The sequence below is a fragment of the Chiroxiphia lanceolata genome, chromosome 11 (genome assembly GCF_009829145.1).
Source record: "Chiroxiphia lanceolata isolate bChiLan1 chromosome 11, bChiLan1.pri, whole genome shotgun sequence".
NCBI lineage: Eukaryota > Metazoa > Chordata > Aves > Passeriformes > Pipridae > Chiroxiphia > Chiroxiphia lanceolata.
This window is the reverse complement of record NC_045647.1, coordinates 20,643,666-20,658,447: the sequence shown is the minus strand read 5'-3', so window position 1 is coordinate 20,658,447 and position 14,782 is coordinate 20,643,666. Positions and strand designations below refer to the sequence as shown.

At 43.6% G+C, this 14,782-nt stretch overlaps 2 protein-coding genes across 3 annotated transcripts in view; both read right to left on the bottom strand.

The window, feature by feature from the left end:
• LOC116792417 (prophenin and tritrpticin precursor-like) overlaps positions 1-14,782 on the bottom strand; it is a 610,102-nt gene that overhangs the window by 479,958 nt on the left and 115,362 nt on the right. The gene's annotated exons all lie outside the window — the stretch shown is intronic.
• NUP210 (nucleoporin 210) overlaps positions 1-14,782 on the bottom strand; it is a 61,607-nt gene that overhangs the window by 19,242 nt on the left and 27,583 nt on the right. The window contains 11 exon segments of the mRNA XM_032699313.1: positions 143-278; positions 815-942; positions 1,611-1,739; positions 4,377-4,478; positions 4,599-4,703; positions 6,964-7,070; positions 7,321-7,513; positions 9,257-9,430; positions 10,673-10,894; positions 12,360-12,505; positions 13,998-14,193. Of these exon segments, the coding sequence (XP_032555204.1) occupies positions 143-278; positions 815-942; positions 1,611-1,739; positions 4,377-4,478; positions 4,599-4,703; positions 6,964-7,070; positions 7,321-7,513; positions 9,257-9,430; positions 10,673-10,894; positions 12,360-12,505; positions 13,998-14,193 (1,638 nt within the window).

The window sequence follows — 14,782 nt, the reverse complement described above, 5'->3', positions numbered from 1 at the left end:
AGCCACTGAAATTCTAAACAGACTGGCATTTGGGCAACTTCTGGACAGAATGATCTTGTTTCCAGCACATTAATTACTGTACTTTGACTATAATTTATATATTCCTATTCCACCATAATAAAATCTATCTGAAATTATTTACTTCAATCTGCTGTGGAGCAGAGTTGATTCTTTGTCCTTTTTTGTCAGCCACAGTTGCCATAAGACTCGTTTGCCCAATGGCCATGCCATGCACGAGGAAAGCAGCAGTGTGGTCATCCAGAGCTTCCCTGAGGGGGCTGCAGCAAGGAAACACATGGAACAGAGAAAATCAGGGAGGAAATCACTTAAGAACAAATGCAAAGGACTCAGTACACGGCAGTTTTATCACAAGGCTAAGTGACCAGGGCTTAAGCAAAATTAAGGTAACCATCACCTTTCTACAGATAATGGCTCTTTGCAGCCTGTGTTTTACCTTAACACTAAATACCTGAAACGAAAATGAAAGAAGTAACAGAATGAGTTTGGTATCATCAGATGTGTCTTCACCTGACATGATTTGCCAAGTCCCTGCTTCTGAGATGCACAAAGCTCCATTAAACATTACACTCTATGAATTCAGTCTCATTCAGTAGTCAACAAAATTCAGACTGTTAGTTTAGACAATTTTCCTGACAAATAACCATTTTTACCATTTAACAGGTAATTAAGACTTCACAAAAATAAAATAAATAAAACCTCAGCCACTGTATGCCATCATGCCTCCAAGCCAATACCTTTACTCATTTTTTTATTATTCTTATTTGCAGATTAATAAAAAAATCCATTAACTTACACAAGCGAGACAATCTGAGATGCTGCTCTTAGACTGAGGTCCATGACAGTGAAGTATTTTGCCAGAAAAGGTTTCTTAGAGCCATCCAGAACTCTGACATAAGCCTTCACTGTCTTTCCAATCTCCACCTGAAACACACACATCCAGTCATTTTTCATTTAAACTGTTCTTATTTAATAACATAAACGTTTTCATTTGATTTTGTATTACACTTGTAGTAGGGGAGGAGAGATAGAGCCCCAAGGTTAGATTAGCACTGATTTTAAAGACTAATCCCTGACAAGTAGAGTTAGTGTCAAATGAAATAAATGAATTCAGGTCTTTCAGCTGGCAAGGGCATAATTAAAACATCCAGAAATATCAACACTTATTTTGTTTAAGGCATACCCAAGCTGGCAAGAGAAATGAGTTGGGACTTTTCTTTTTGTTCATTTTTAAAACCTGACATATGGAAAACGACCTTGGGGCAAAACCTACTCCTAAAAGAATTGTTCACACGCACTTTAAATACAAGGAAATGTAAATGAGCATGTCCATATAAATTATGGATTAACATACTGTGTAAATGCAAAAGTTGAGATTGCTGCCACACAGAACATGAGTAAGAGACACCTGATATTCTGAGACACTTATAACCTAAAGGGATAAACCTGGGAGGAAGAGACAGAGACACAAGGGAGATCCTGGTGTTTCTGGGTCGTAGCATCTTGTCCCTGGCTCATGACTCTGTCCATAAGCAGCACTCGGGATCAGGGCAGGCTGGATCAGCCACTAAAGCTGGTTCTAAGCCACCAACCTTGTCAACAACTCGGACATACAGCTCTTGGATATCAGACACATGGATTTCAGCTTTAGCTGGGGCAGGGAAAGCCAGGCACAAGTCATGAATCATTACAGTCACTGATCCTGGAAGCAGAGGCTGCACCTGCAATGCCAAAAGAAAACTGCATTACAGCACTTACTTTCATTGTTTGTTGCTCATAGGATAAAATTTGTATCCCTTTCCAGGCAGAAGCAGTTGGATGCAGAAATTTCCAAGCCTTAGACAAAGAATTCTTCAGCCAAACTAAAAGTAAAGCTGTAAAATGTATATAAAAAGTATTATGCCACTGAGCCAGTGCAAACAGCCCAGGGCAGCAAGTGAATTAATGGATCTTCATCCAGAACATTATGGCATCCTGTTACTCTTCTGCCATTGGAAGGGGAAAAAACCCACAACTAATCATTTACAGAAATGAAACTTTCCTGAGTGAAATGAAAACCACAATGATAAGGAAAAAAAATAACCAAGGATGAAGATTATGCCTATAAAGCGCCGGAGTTGCCTCCTGCAGGATTCGTACTCTACCCAACGCTCTTCGTGCCACTGAGCAGCCAAAATCTGGTGGTAGATCCTCCCAAGGAAGAGGATGATTGACAAATCAGGTATATCTTTAATACAACTATTATTTCATTGGTTTTTAAGACAAAGAATGTATGCTTTACACTAACAAGAATAAACAGTGAAGAGACCTGTGCTCCCAAACTCCAGCCCTCAGAACTGGGCACTCATCCCAGAGGCACCTCCACAGCCTTCCCAGGGCCATGCTCCCTCACTCAGCACCTCTGCAGTTCTCCTGCAGCTGTCTGACCTTCCCAGCCCCTCAGGGTGTTCTCTTCACCTCCAGAGGCACCTTCCCTTTGGGCAGGGACAGCACAGGCATTGGGTGTCCTGCTCTGAACTCTGCCCAAGGGCTGGGGAGCAGCCAGGCCCCAGTTCAGAGGAGCTCCACACAAGTCCCAGCATCACCTGCAGCACTGCAGGAGCTGCAGCTGGAGCGGTGGCAGAGCTGACACTGTGCTCTGAGGGCTCCACTCTCACTTTTGCCTCACAAGAGAAGGGGATGTGAGGTTTTACTAAAGGTCAGCTTGCAGAACAGCAGCAGCTCCCTGAGTGCTGGGCTGGAACACAGAGCCCTGGGAAGCAGAGCAGGGAGGAGGCCACGAGGAGGGAGATGGAATGGAGCTCAGCTGGGCTGGGAGAGCAGAGAAGGAAACCAGCTGAGGGCCAGAGGGGCAACTTTTAAAAAGTGTTCCTGTCCCAGCTCCCCCTTCTGTTCTCCCCTCCCAGTGGTGCCCACTGGCTCCCCAGCACACAGGGGTATTGCACTGGTAACACTGTTCCTTCTGCTGCCACCCAGGCCCAGAGAACTCCGTGCCAAACACAGAGGGAGAGGGACACAACTGATCCCTGGCAGCCCTGCAAAGCTGCTCCAGATGACTTGAGTTTCCCAGAACAGCTTCCTGCCAAATCATCCTCTGCCAGCTTGGCTGCTCTGGCACCTGCCTGGCACAGCCTGACACACCAGCCTGGAGCCTGCTGATTTCCCAGACACACCATTCTGTTGCCTTCCACGGAAAAATCCATCGGATTTAACTCAAACACAGCACATAGGATTGATAAATTTGTAAAATGTTGGGGGATGGTATTTTTTTAAAATGTGTTAAAAAGTGGAGTCTTCTCTCCTTTAATCTGAGGGGTAGATAAAATCTCTTTTCATACTTCACAAAGCCCACCTTGCTGTCACTGCTCCACTCCTTAATTTCAGACGAGAGCAGTGAACTTATCTTGTGTACATCAGCTAAGCACTGCTAAACCCATGAAGGTTAAACTATTAAGAGTTTAAGCAGTGCACTACGCACAAAAAGAAGCTCATCTCTTCTACCTTTCCCCCATCTCTGTGCCTTGCTGAGTTGTGTCTTCACATTTGTAATAGTTAGAGACAATCAGAATGTCTCACAAATTTCTAATTTCCACCTTAATTATCATTATTTCACAACTTCATCAACATTATTTCTTACAGGACAAATCTGTAAATCATAAATTTGTAAAGGCTACTCTTTAAAGCAACTTTTATCATTTCCAATCCTTGTCTAATGAAAGCAGCAATGCAAACATATCCTTCTATTGTTGTTCATGATAGAAAGCGTTTTATATCCCGGGCCTGAAGTCAAGAGTAACTGTAGTTTAGTTGCATCTTCCAGTGGAAAAGTGCATTCCAAACCTAATAGGGAGACCAGAAATAAACTCTTTAATAGATACTTATTCACACAGTCAGGATGAAAGACAGGGATAAAAAATACCCTGAAATAGCACTACAGGATAGAAGAATCTGAAGGTTTCAGAAGTATTGGCCTACAGCAAATACTCAAATATTGTGCTGGAAACCAACTGATTTTTTGTGTAACACTTCCAAATAATTCTGTCACATTATTTTTCATTGTGTGTTCGTGAAATCAGGAACATTTTACTGTAAAACTGGAGTGGGTGAAGAACGTGGTACTGGCTTTCATCTTATAGAGAAAACACATGTGCACCACAACTGTAATGGAACAAATTCCTATCCTTGACACTGCCCGTGCACAGACCCCCTGCCTGAACCTGACTGTGACAGGCAAAACCATCCAAAATCAGCTACTGCCTCTCCATCCACATGGACTGGAGAATGCCCAACAGCGATGAAGCTGCAGGACAACAACCAGGTCACCAAAAAGGCATCAAATCACCAAATACTGCACTCACCAAAGCAACACCTCGAGTCTCCTCATGGGTCACTCTCACAATGTTTGGCACACTGGTGTTAATGAAAAAATATCCAGAACCTTCTCTGATGAAAAGTTCTGCCTGCAAAACCAGAAAAGCATCCAAAATTAGACTGTATCTTTCTAGTCTACTGCCTTACACATATTATGCAATTTGAGAAGTTTCCCCCCTGCAGTTAGAAAGCAGCAGGTAACTCCTCACCTGTATGTCAGGGTGGCTGTAAATGGAGACATCAGTAGGGCTCACTCTGACATCCTCCACAAGGATCAGCTCAATGGTGGCAGACACCGGGAGCAGAGCTTCATACTGGAACAAACAATTAGCTGTTACAGCAAAGAGGCAGAAAACAGTGCAGGTCCCTTGTTAATGCAGGGAGGATGGTTAAAGCAGGTGAACAAAGAGCCAGAGCTGGAGAAGTTCAGGTTATGAGAATGTCCCAGGATCTAGTGATTGGCTCAGCTGCCATCCCCCCTCTGCAGGTGAGGTCACACACAGGGCATGGCCTCCTGTTCTGCAGCCCTGGCAAGAGAGAGGACAGAGGCCCCCACCCTGAAGGTGCAGCAGGGTCAGTGAATCCAGTCTGACATGCACAGACAGGGTACTGGAGACATGCCCTAAGTTCACTCAGAATGATAAAAGTTAATACAGAAAGTTTTCTGCTTCTAACTCATCTTTTTGAGATTCTTCTTAGCAGGTTACCAAAAGAAATTCTTCCTTAAATGTAACTACAAAAACACTGGACCAGATGCATGTTTCATCTCTCACTCATAACAATATTAGCTTAGAAAAGGAAAATGGTTTTTAGAGGAAGTTACTGTTCTGTACCCATTTCACCTCATTAGTAGAATTATTTCCTTGATGTAGAAAGGATGTCATCTTTTCCTAATGAGATAATAGGGCATTCCACTCAAACATGGAACAGCAATCAAGACATCTTTAACACACCACCTCTACCAGATCTTTGGTTTTGGCTGCGAGAAAGAAGTGTAAGTATGGGCAAGTTTGAAAGCAGAACAGAGCAGCCCATTGCCAGTGCATCTAAAAACTCAAGTTATCTCATTTAAAGAAACAACACAGGAGCCTACAAGTGTGGCAGAACTGTTATCTAGAACTACTCTTCAACTATGGAAAAGATTCCTCCTAAACCTTAACACAGAGATCAGAACTTAAGAGAACTCCAGTGCCATTTCCCACTCTGAAATCCAACAAACTTCTCTGAATTCAAGGCAAAGTTTAGAGCATTCACTTTTCTAATGATCCCTAAAAGTAATGTAGAATATTGAATATTGGGCTAATAAAGCAGGACGCAGTGAGTTACAAAATGATTGCAGAACTCAAAAAGTCCATACTACAACTCAGATTTTAAGAGCAAAAAAAAAAAGAAACAGAACCAAATATCTCAAACATCTTTGGTGGCAAAACAACTGTGTCTTCCAATGTCGTGATTCTGACCAAGTTGTAGCCAAATTCTTTAGGGAAAATGCACTGACACCACACCTCCCAAGAGTAGCAGATTAGAAACCTCACTGAAAAGTCAAGAACTACGTGGCAAAGCAGGTCTCCTCCCAAAGAATTTCCCATCCAGATGCCAAACTTGGGCCACACTGCCAGGAATGTGGCCCACAGGATATTTCACATTACTAGTGCCCATCTGGTACCTGCTTTGAGTCAAATACTGTAACCTCTACCTGTATATTTTATTCTTTGCCTCAACTCTGTTCTCAAGGTATCTGATTCAGAACTGCATATCATCAAAACCCACTTAAATCTTGCTTAGCAAAATTAAACAGAAATTCAATTTAGGAAGCAGGGTATGTGAAGTCAGTTACTGTGCACATGAGGTTATTCCACAGGCTGAAACCTGCCTTGGCATTCAGTTTGAAAAAGTGACATAAACAGAAAATTGCCATCTGTTTACATCTGCCCTTTGTTCATCATCACTACCTTTTGCCATTTTTCTCCTCTATGCTGAGTATGTTCAAACTAAAGTATTTCAGAGAGTGGCTAATGACTTGTAAAATGAGAGCCTGGGCTTATGGCTGGCACTGTACAAAGGAGAAGTCTCTCAGGAAACAAAAAAAGAGCATTAGTCAGAGCCCAGACTAACATATGGTCCACATGAGGAATCAGTCAGCTTTGGCTTTGCTCATGCAGAACTTTCCCACCCAGCTCTGCAGTGGCAATAATCCATTTGCTTTCCCCAGTGACAGCTGCACGAAGCACATGGTTGCTTTAGTGAAGGACAAGCAGCAGAGATTCACCAATTCATTAAAAAAACCTGACGAGAAACAAAACCAACTGAAACACTTCTTTGTAATCCCCTTGCCCAGATGGTTCAAAAACTCCCAAGGACTTGGATGTATTTGCTATGGAAAGCAGCACCCAGAGCAGGGGAAGGTAGAAAAAGCCAGGAACAAGAATAAAAGCAGTTGTATAACCCTGTTTCCAGGACCAGCCATGGAGCTGTTTTCTTTGTACCTTGCTCTGCACCAAGGAAACAAATACACCTCAGGACCACTGGGCACTAATCACAGGAGAATGGCACCAAAACCCAGAGCTCTGTTACCTGTGTTTTCACTCTGGCTGCCTTGAGGTGGGATTGCTGGTACCCAGTGGCAGTTGCAGAGATGGCAGCTGTCCCAAACTCCCGATGAACTACAACAGTTTGCAAGCCTACAATCCAACAGAGGTGAAAAATACACTGCTTAGCTCTTCTAGTACCATTCTCAACAGACAAGAAGTCTGACTCTTTTTTTCTGCCCCCCCCCCCCCCAAATAGCACACACTAAAACTGTATGTTGATGAGAAGATGAAATATGACTGCAGATTACAGTAATTTCTTTAATCAAGCTCAGTTATTACCAAACAGATTTAATCCTGATCTTCTTCAAACAATGGAATGCTCATCTAAACCAACTCATACCATGCATTTTCTTCTGACCACTCCCATCCTCCTTCAGAATCAGCTCCATTGGCATATCAGGTTCAATATGAGCAAAGGCTGTTTTTGTTGACTCCCAGACAACATGAAGAGAGCTGAAGTTATCAAATTTACTGCCTTGCTGGTCATAGGCAGACAAATCCAGGACTGGATTGCGATAATTTGAGACAGGAACCTGAAAAAGAAGGAATATTTGGAACTGAACAGATACAAGAGGATTTCTTAATCATCAAAACATATGCTGAGTTCCATGAGATTTACTGTAACACTGATTACATGAAGCATGCTCAATAAAATGAGCCATCAATGCAAATCATTAAGCTGTACTTCAACTGCAAGAGTTTGGTTTTTTTTGAAGGATGGAGTTTTTTTTAGCCAGTGAATTACCTTAAAACAAACAAACAAAAAACCAAACCAACAACAACAAAGTCGAACTACAGCTCAACTACATCATTTAGAACTCAAACAAATAATGAAGAACACTGCTGTTCGTGAGAAGCTCCAATCTGGTGCTGTGAAATGCATTACAAGAGCAGTGTGCCAAAGGAGGCTGAACTGACATGTGATGGAGCTAGAAAGGCAGGTGAGCTCTGAAGTGACTAATAATACACAAAAAACTTCTCATCTTGTTATTACACAGGAGCTACTTAAAACGATTCATCAACTAAACAGGCACTGCAGTTTTAGGAAAGGAGGGTGATTTTATATTTGCCTGGGAATATTAACATGACAAAACACTGTTTACTGAGCAGCCAACACGTGACAACCCTCCTCAGGAGAGAGAATACAGAATAAAAATAAAATAGCAAAGTTCTTCAAGCATGATTCTCTACACATATGCGTTGTCCATTGACTGTGACTCAGGGGTGCAAAGCTGGACACCTCTGATGTCACTGTAAGTGCTTCCATAGAGATCTTCACATCAGCAAAGTTTGTGCCTTTGCTGGTAAGACACACGGATGGTAAAATATGTCTCTACATGCTCAGTGGAACAGTTAGATTACAATGAAGTGGTACAGAGAGCAAGTACTTTCCTCAGAAAGAGCTCCAGGAAATATTTCCCCCCTCCTTTTTTAAATAAAAACTAATTTTATCTCACAAGTCAGAATGGCTTCCTCACTGTGACACTTGGGTGAGAAGCCACAATCTAAACGCTTTGAGGTATATTCCTATTTTCTGGCAGGTCCCTTTATGCACCTGTTTGAATGATCACTGCAGAATCACAGAATCAAAGAATGATCTGGGTGGGAAGCGACTTAAAAGCTCATCCAGTTCCACCCCCTGCCATGGGCAGGGACACCTTCCACTAGCCCAGGTTGCTCCAAGCACCGTCCAACCTGGCCTGGAACACTTCCAGGGATGGAGCAGCCACAGCTCCTCTTGTCAACCCGTGCCAGGGCCTCCCCACCTCACAGGGAAGAGTTTCTCCCCGTTATCCCATCTATCCCTGCCCTCTGGCAGTGAGAAGCCATTCCCCCTTGTCCTGTCCCTCCATCCCTTGTCCAGAGTGCCTCTCCAGCTCTCCTGGAGCCCCTTTAGGCCCTGCAAGGGGCTCTCAGGTCTTCCAGGAGCCTTCTCTTCTCCAGGTGAACCCCCCCAGCTCTCCCAGCCTGGCTCCAGAGCAGAGGGGCTCCAGCCCTGGGAGCACCCCCGTGGCCTCCTCTGGACCTGCTCCAGCAGCTCCACATCTGTGCTGTGTTGGGAGCCCCAAAGCTGCATAGAGAACTCCAGGTGGGTCTCACAGGGCAGAACAGAGGGGCAGAATCCCCTCCCTGGCCCTGCTGCCCACACCTCTCCCACTGCAGGAGCAGAGAGGGACACCAGCACTGCCCCTGCTGGAGCAGGTCAGCTGCTTTATTTCACACGTGGAGGTCCCAACACTGATCTTTCTGTTATAGGAACATTTCCTTTCTCTCACCACTTGCTTGTTTTGCTGCAGCAAAGGGCAGGAGAGGTCGAGCTGGGGGCTGCCATAAACAGGGATCAGGGTCAGCCGGGAAGGGACAGCACAGATGAACTTCACCACAGCAGCTTCCACCACGGGGAAGGGGTTGGTCACTGTGGGGCTGTTCCCAACTGTCAGGGCAATAACCTGGAAACAGGCAAATGAGGAAAGAGAGCTCAGGCATGTTCTATTTCCACAGGCCTCAGTTACACTCTGATGTCAGAATGAACAAGCAAAAATACGATTCTTGGGTATTTACAGCACCATTAAGACACGGAAAGATGTAAAAGGAGGTGCATATTTCAAGCACAGTTCTATACCACTATCAAAGTACTATTCCTGGGAACTTTTCCTAGGTATTCCTGTTCATTACTATCAAACTTGATTCACAACAAATCTCTTGTAACTTAAAAAAGGAAACAGCAGGTGTTCTTCTTGCAGAGTGAGAACAGAACAGTCAAAAGACAATATTTATAGTCACGTCACTGTGTTTAAAAACATCTTGCCTTTTATTTTACATTCCTTTTTAGCCTCCAGCAAAACAAAGTGGCTCTAAAGCCAGAGAAGGGTATCTCAGCAGGCTGAGGCAGCTCTGGTTCCCTCATCCACTGATGCAGTGATGCAGACCATGCAGGTGTAATCTGTGGCCAGCCAGCCAATGCACACACAGTCCAGACATCAACAAGAGCTGTTCTTTATGGATTTACACTCACAGAAATAGCTCTGCTTTGTAGAGGTTTCACTGAGGAAGTCAGTGGAATTTGCAGCCCCACCAAAATGCTTAGGCCTTGCAGAATTGCAGGAGGAAAACATTAAATCAAAGCTAAATGCTTTACAGACTGGGGAAGATGAATAAAGCAGGATAAATCACTTCTGCATGGTGGAGAAAACAAGACCAGGTGGGAAATGACTACGACCACGCTCATAAAGGCTGCACAAACAGCAGAGCAGTAAATTCCTATGGCTGTCATTTGTTAGAATAAACAGAATTACCCCGGAAGGTAATGTGGTTAAGAGGAGCAGGTCAGACAGAAGAGGCAGCTTGCTGCAGTAACCTTCTGCTCTGATCCTGCTTATGCAAGCTGAAGCTGCACTGATCAGGATGTTTAGTGCATCCCACAACATAAGGTTTCCATGACTTGGGTTTATACTGCAATACACCCTCCATAAACCACTTTATAACATAATGCTGGCAAATGCTCAATCTAAAACCTGCACCAGCATCACAATGCATAAACAATATACTTATCCAAGTTCTTTACTGGCTTATTATAAAAACAACCTCCTATATAACAGCTATATGGTACCATCAATCTGTCTGGAGCCTGTTCTCAGCTGCCTGAGCTCAGAGTTTGATGGAGGGCAACATAAACACCTCCTGGCACCTACCTGCTCTCCCAGGCTGTTGCACGACACTCTAACCCAGTGCTGGTTGTGGTTTTGAGAAGTAGAAGGGCCAAGTAAAGACAGGAAAACGCTTTCTGCATCCTCAGCAGTGATGTTCCTGAAGAACTTGGAAGGTTCTTGAACCCATGGTCTAGGTCCTCCTTCAAACAACATGTCTTTGGAGGAACCCAAAGTCACTAAAGCAACAGATGGTGGATCCACAGCCTGTAATGAATAATGGCAAATTAATAATTCTATTTACACAAGAACAGAGCTGCACCAAAATAATTACCATCACCTACAGGAATTCTGTCCAGCTGGAACGTACGGATCCAAAGGAAAGTTTTATCTGCATTCTGATCACATCTCCTTCATGAAAAATTACAGCAGAAGACCCTTAATATACTTTTCTGAGCACAGAGAGTATTCTGCTACACTTTTAAATAGACAGTACTTTAAATGAATGAAGTAACGTCAAATTGTACTTTCTCTTGACAGTGCTCTCTCCAGCACAGTTCTGTGTATGTAATTATTCTCCTACACAAGTTTTACTTCAAACCTCTCTTACAAATTCTGCACTTATGTGTATTCCTGTGGGGCAGCCTGTGTTGTTCATTAACCTGACATTTAATACACACAAACCATTTGTAGTTTGTGTTTCACAACATCATATTACTTTGGTGTTTAGTAAGGAAGAGCAGCTAACAAAATTCAGTTTCTTCCATAGTTCAGTTTCTTCTCTCTCTTCCATTTTGAAAGGAAGAGAGAGAAGGTGAGGGTTGGCATAAATGTTCCTCTTTCCTCCCATTTACTCCCTGGTTGTATTTGTAATATTAAGTTAAAATCCCATTGGAAACTGATGAGATTTAGTCTCAAGTGTCTGCCTGCCCTTGGACTGTTTATCTTTCTCCCACTTTTTAATGCTGTAATTTATTTATTAATAGATGTCTGACAGAAAAATGCTGCCTTCCCTTTCTAGGCATCATAAATATTTCATTCTACAGAAAGGAGGGAAAATAATGTGGAAATCACTGTTCTACACTTCAAAGAAAGAGAAGTTCTTCACTGAGACATCTGAGCACAGCTTATTTTTCTAAAAAATGCACTTAATCCACCCCGCTTGTCACCATGACCTGGCTCTGTCAGGTACCCCAGCATCATTTCACTTTATACACGAAAAGCAGCTTTACAACACCTCAAGGGGCTTTGCTAATAAATGTGAATGATACCACAGACATGAAAAATTCCTAATTGGAGGGACTATGCTTCTCTCTCACTGCTGCCAACAGCAGAACAGAAAGTGTACATGCTCTCCTTAGGACATCTCAGCATCTTAAATAGCTGAGCATCATTATTTGAAGATATTTGACAGAAAAGCATATTTAAACTGTAAAATCATCATTATAGTCACAAATTTCTATCATTTGCACTAACATTTTTTCCAGATTTGGGGGAAAAAAGCTCTGGCCAAATGCATTAGACTTCAGCTCTGCAGAGTCAGTGTTGGTCTCTGAAGATGAGGTACCATAAGCCTCCTGTCTTGTATTTCCATCTACTGCTCCTGGCCAACAGTGAAATATAAAACCACCCACCTCCTTTTTTGAACATATTTATTACATAATATCAACCTGCTCTTTGTCATTTAAAGGCATTTTAGGCGATGCTCCAGGAGCAGTGCCAGCAGACTCACCCTCAGTGGCAGGAAGGCGGCGATGGCGATGCTGGCGCTGAGGTGGACGTGCCCGTGGGTGTAGCTCACCACCAGGGTTGTGTACCCCTGAGCTTCAGCTCTCACTCTGACTCCACTGCAAAAATCAGCAGTTGGCTTAAGTCTTCCTGTCAGATAGATCAAAAATATATAAAAACATGTTTAAGGAGCAATGCCCAGGTACATTAATCAAGTTCAACGTGGCTTTTTGAAGGGAGCCTACAAGAGAGCTAGAGTTTTCACAAGGATCTGGAGTGACAGGACAAGGGGGAATGGCTTCAAAGTGACAGAAAGCAGGGTTGCACTAGAGATTAATAAGAAATTCATGGGTGTGAGGGTGGGGAGGCCCTGGCACAGGTTGCCCAGAGAAGCTGTGGCTGCCCCTGGATCCCTGGAAATGTCCAAGGCCAGGTTGGACGGGGCTTGGAGCAACCTGGGCTAGTGGAAGGTGTCCCTGCTCATGGCAGGAGGTGGCACTGGATGGGCTTTAAGATCCCTTCCAACCCAAGCCATTCCCCGAGTCTATGATTGATGGTTCTGTGATGATTTTTCACAACAAAAGCAGTTCCACCAGAACTAAGTAGAGATTTATAAAAACAATCCCTACTGTCTTTCACATACCAAAGCATCTTTCAAACATCTTTAGTTTCACACTGGCCTGATCAGGACATGAGTCTTTACTCTGGTACAAACTAATATAACCTCTTTCTTACTGAATATTTTCATCTTGCTGTAATAAGATGAAAGTGGCTTGTAATTAAGCACAAAAAGTCATCCTGCTTAGCCAAGTTTTCCAGCTCAAGGGAAGGTATTCTCATGGAATCTCTTCACTTACTTAGAGGACACTTTGGAGCTTGGGAGGGGTCTGGTTTTAATTTTTTTTTAAACAAACACTACAACAGCATACTACAGAGTGACATTTAACACTGCTGCCTCTCAGGCAGAGAGATGGTACACTGCAGATTGGTTTTACTGGCACAGGAAAGAGCTTCCATATAAAAGCCACTTGGGAAAAACTAGTGAATACATGTGAATAACATACTGAATTCACAGGTCACAGAACAAGCACAGTGCCAGTGTCCACCTGGCCCAGCAACACTAATGCCAATCTTTAAAAATAAGAGACATACCTGACAAGAGGCATTTCTTAAAGAAATGAGCTTAGCAATGGCAGAGCTTTGGCAAGGTTAAGCAGCTGATTGTCTTAGTCCTTTGTGGGCAAACCATGAACAGTGTCTGTATAGAACTGAAAGCATTGATGGACAATTTGGGCAAAGCAGTTGTTAATCAGTGTTCCTATCAGAACACAATATATGTGGATCCCTCCCATAAGAAATCCATCAGCTTTGTTACAGCCTGTTAAAGCAGGTTAAAAATACTAAATCAGTAGAAAGACATAAGGGAGACCACATATTATCCAATAAAATGACTGCCAAATGCTTTTAGAGTCCCCCAAACATCAGAAATATCAGAGGGAAGTTCTGCGTGAAAAAGTAAATGCATCCTCAAAATAAACCCACTCTGACCCCCCCTCTGAAGTCAGAATAGTCAGAACTGAAAGGAGATGTGTGACAGGAACATCTCCCTTTAACTTCCACATCAGGGAGGGGGTCAGATCACCTTCGAGTGGGCTGAACACGCCCTGGTTCTCCACCTCCACCTGCAGAGCCAGCTGGGAGCAGTCCCGCAGGGGGATCAACGCGCCCGTCTCCGTCGTGAGGCCGTGGAGCCGCAGGGGCAGCTCCAGGGTTTGGCCAACACATGTTTCCACCTGGCAGGGAGTGAATTCCATCCCACTGGGTTCAGTGACATACACCTGGAGGGGAGAAACACAGCACAGAGGCATTTCAGAGCTCTTTGCCCAGAGCAGCCCAAGCCCACATCACCTTGGTGATCCTTTGACTGCCCCTCCCATAATTGTCTCTTCTGCTTTGCTGATTTAAGGTGTGGACCAGGCTGTGTAGTATCTCCAGGAGGTCCCATCACCGACTGGGATGGATTTCACACCCAACCCTGACCTTCACATTTTGACTTTTTCACATCTGAGCTAGACCTGGCACAGTGAGCAAGGCTGCCCAGCCTCCATCACTCACAGCAGCAGGGATGTAGACATTAAAGGAACTAATGACCCAAATATTTCCTCAATGACTTTTTTATCTTCTTTCTTGCATTTCTGCTGGCAAAATTTTATAGATGTCCAGAGCTCAACAATTCCACACAGTAATTTGCAGACATCTAAAATAAATGAACAAGCATCTACTGCCTAATCCAACAACCTTCTTCTTCAGCAAGTAATCTTGGTTTGTATTTCCATCTGCTGATCCCGTACTCAGCTTTGTTCTTCTTCAGAGAACTGGCCAACAACAAAATATAGAAAAAGATTGGCAGCAATAGATCTTCCATGC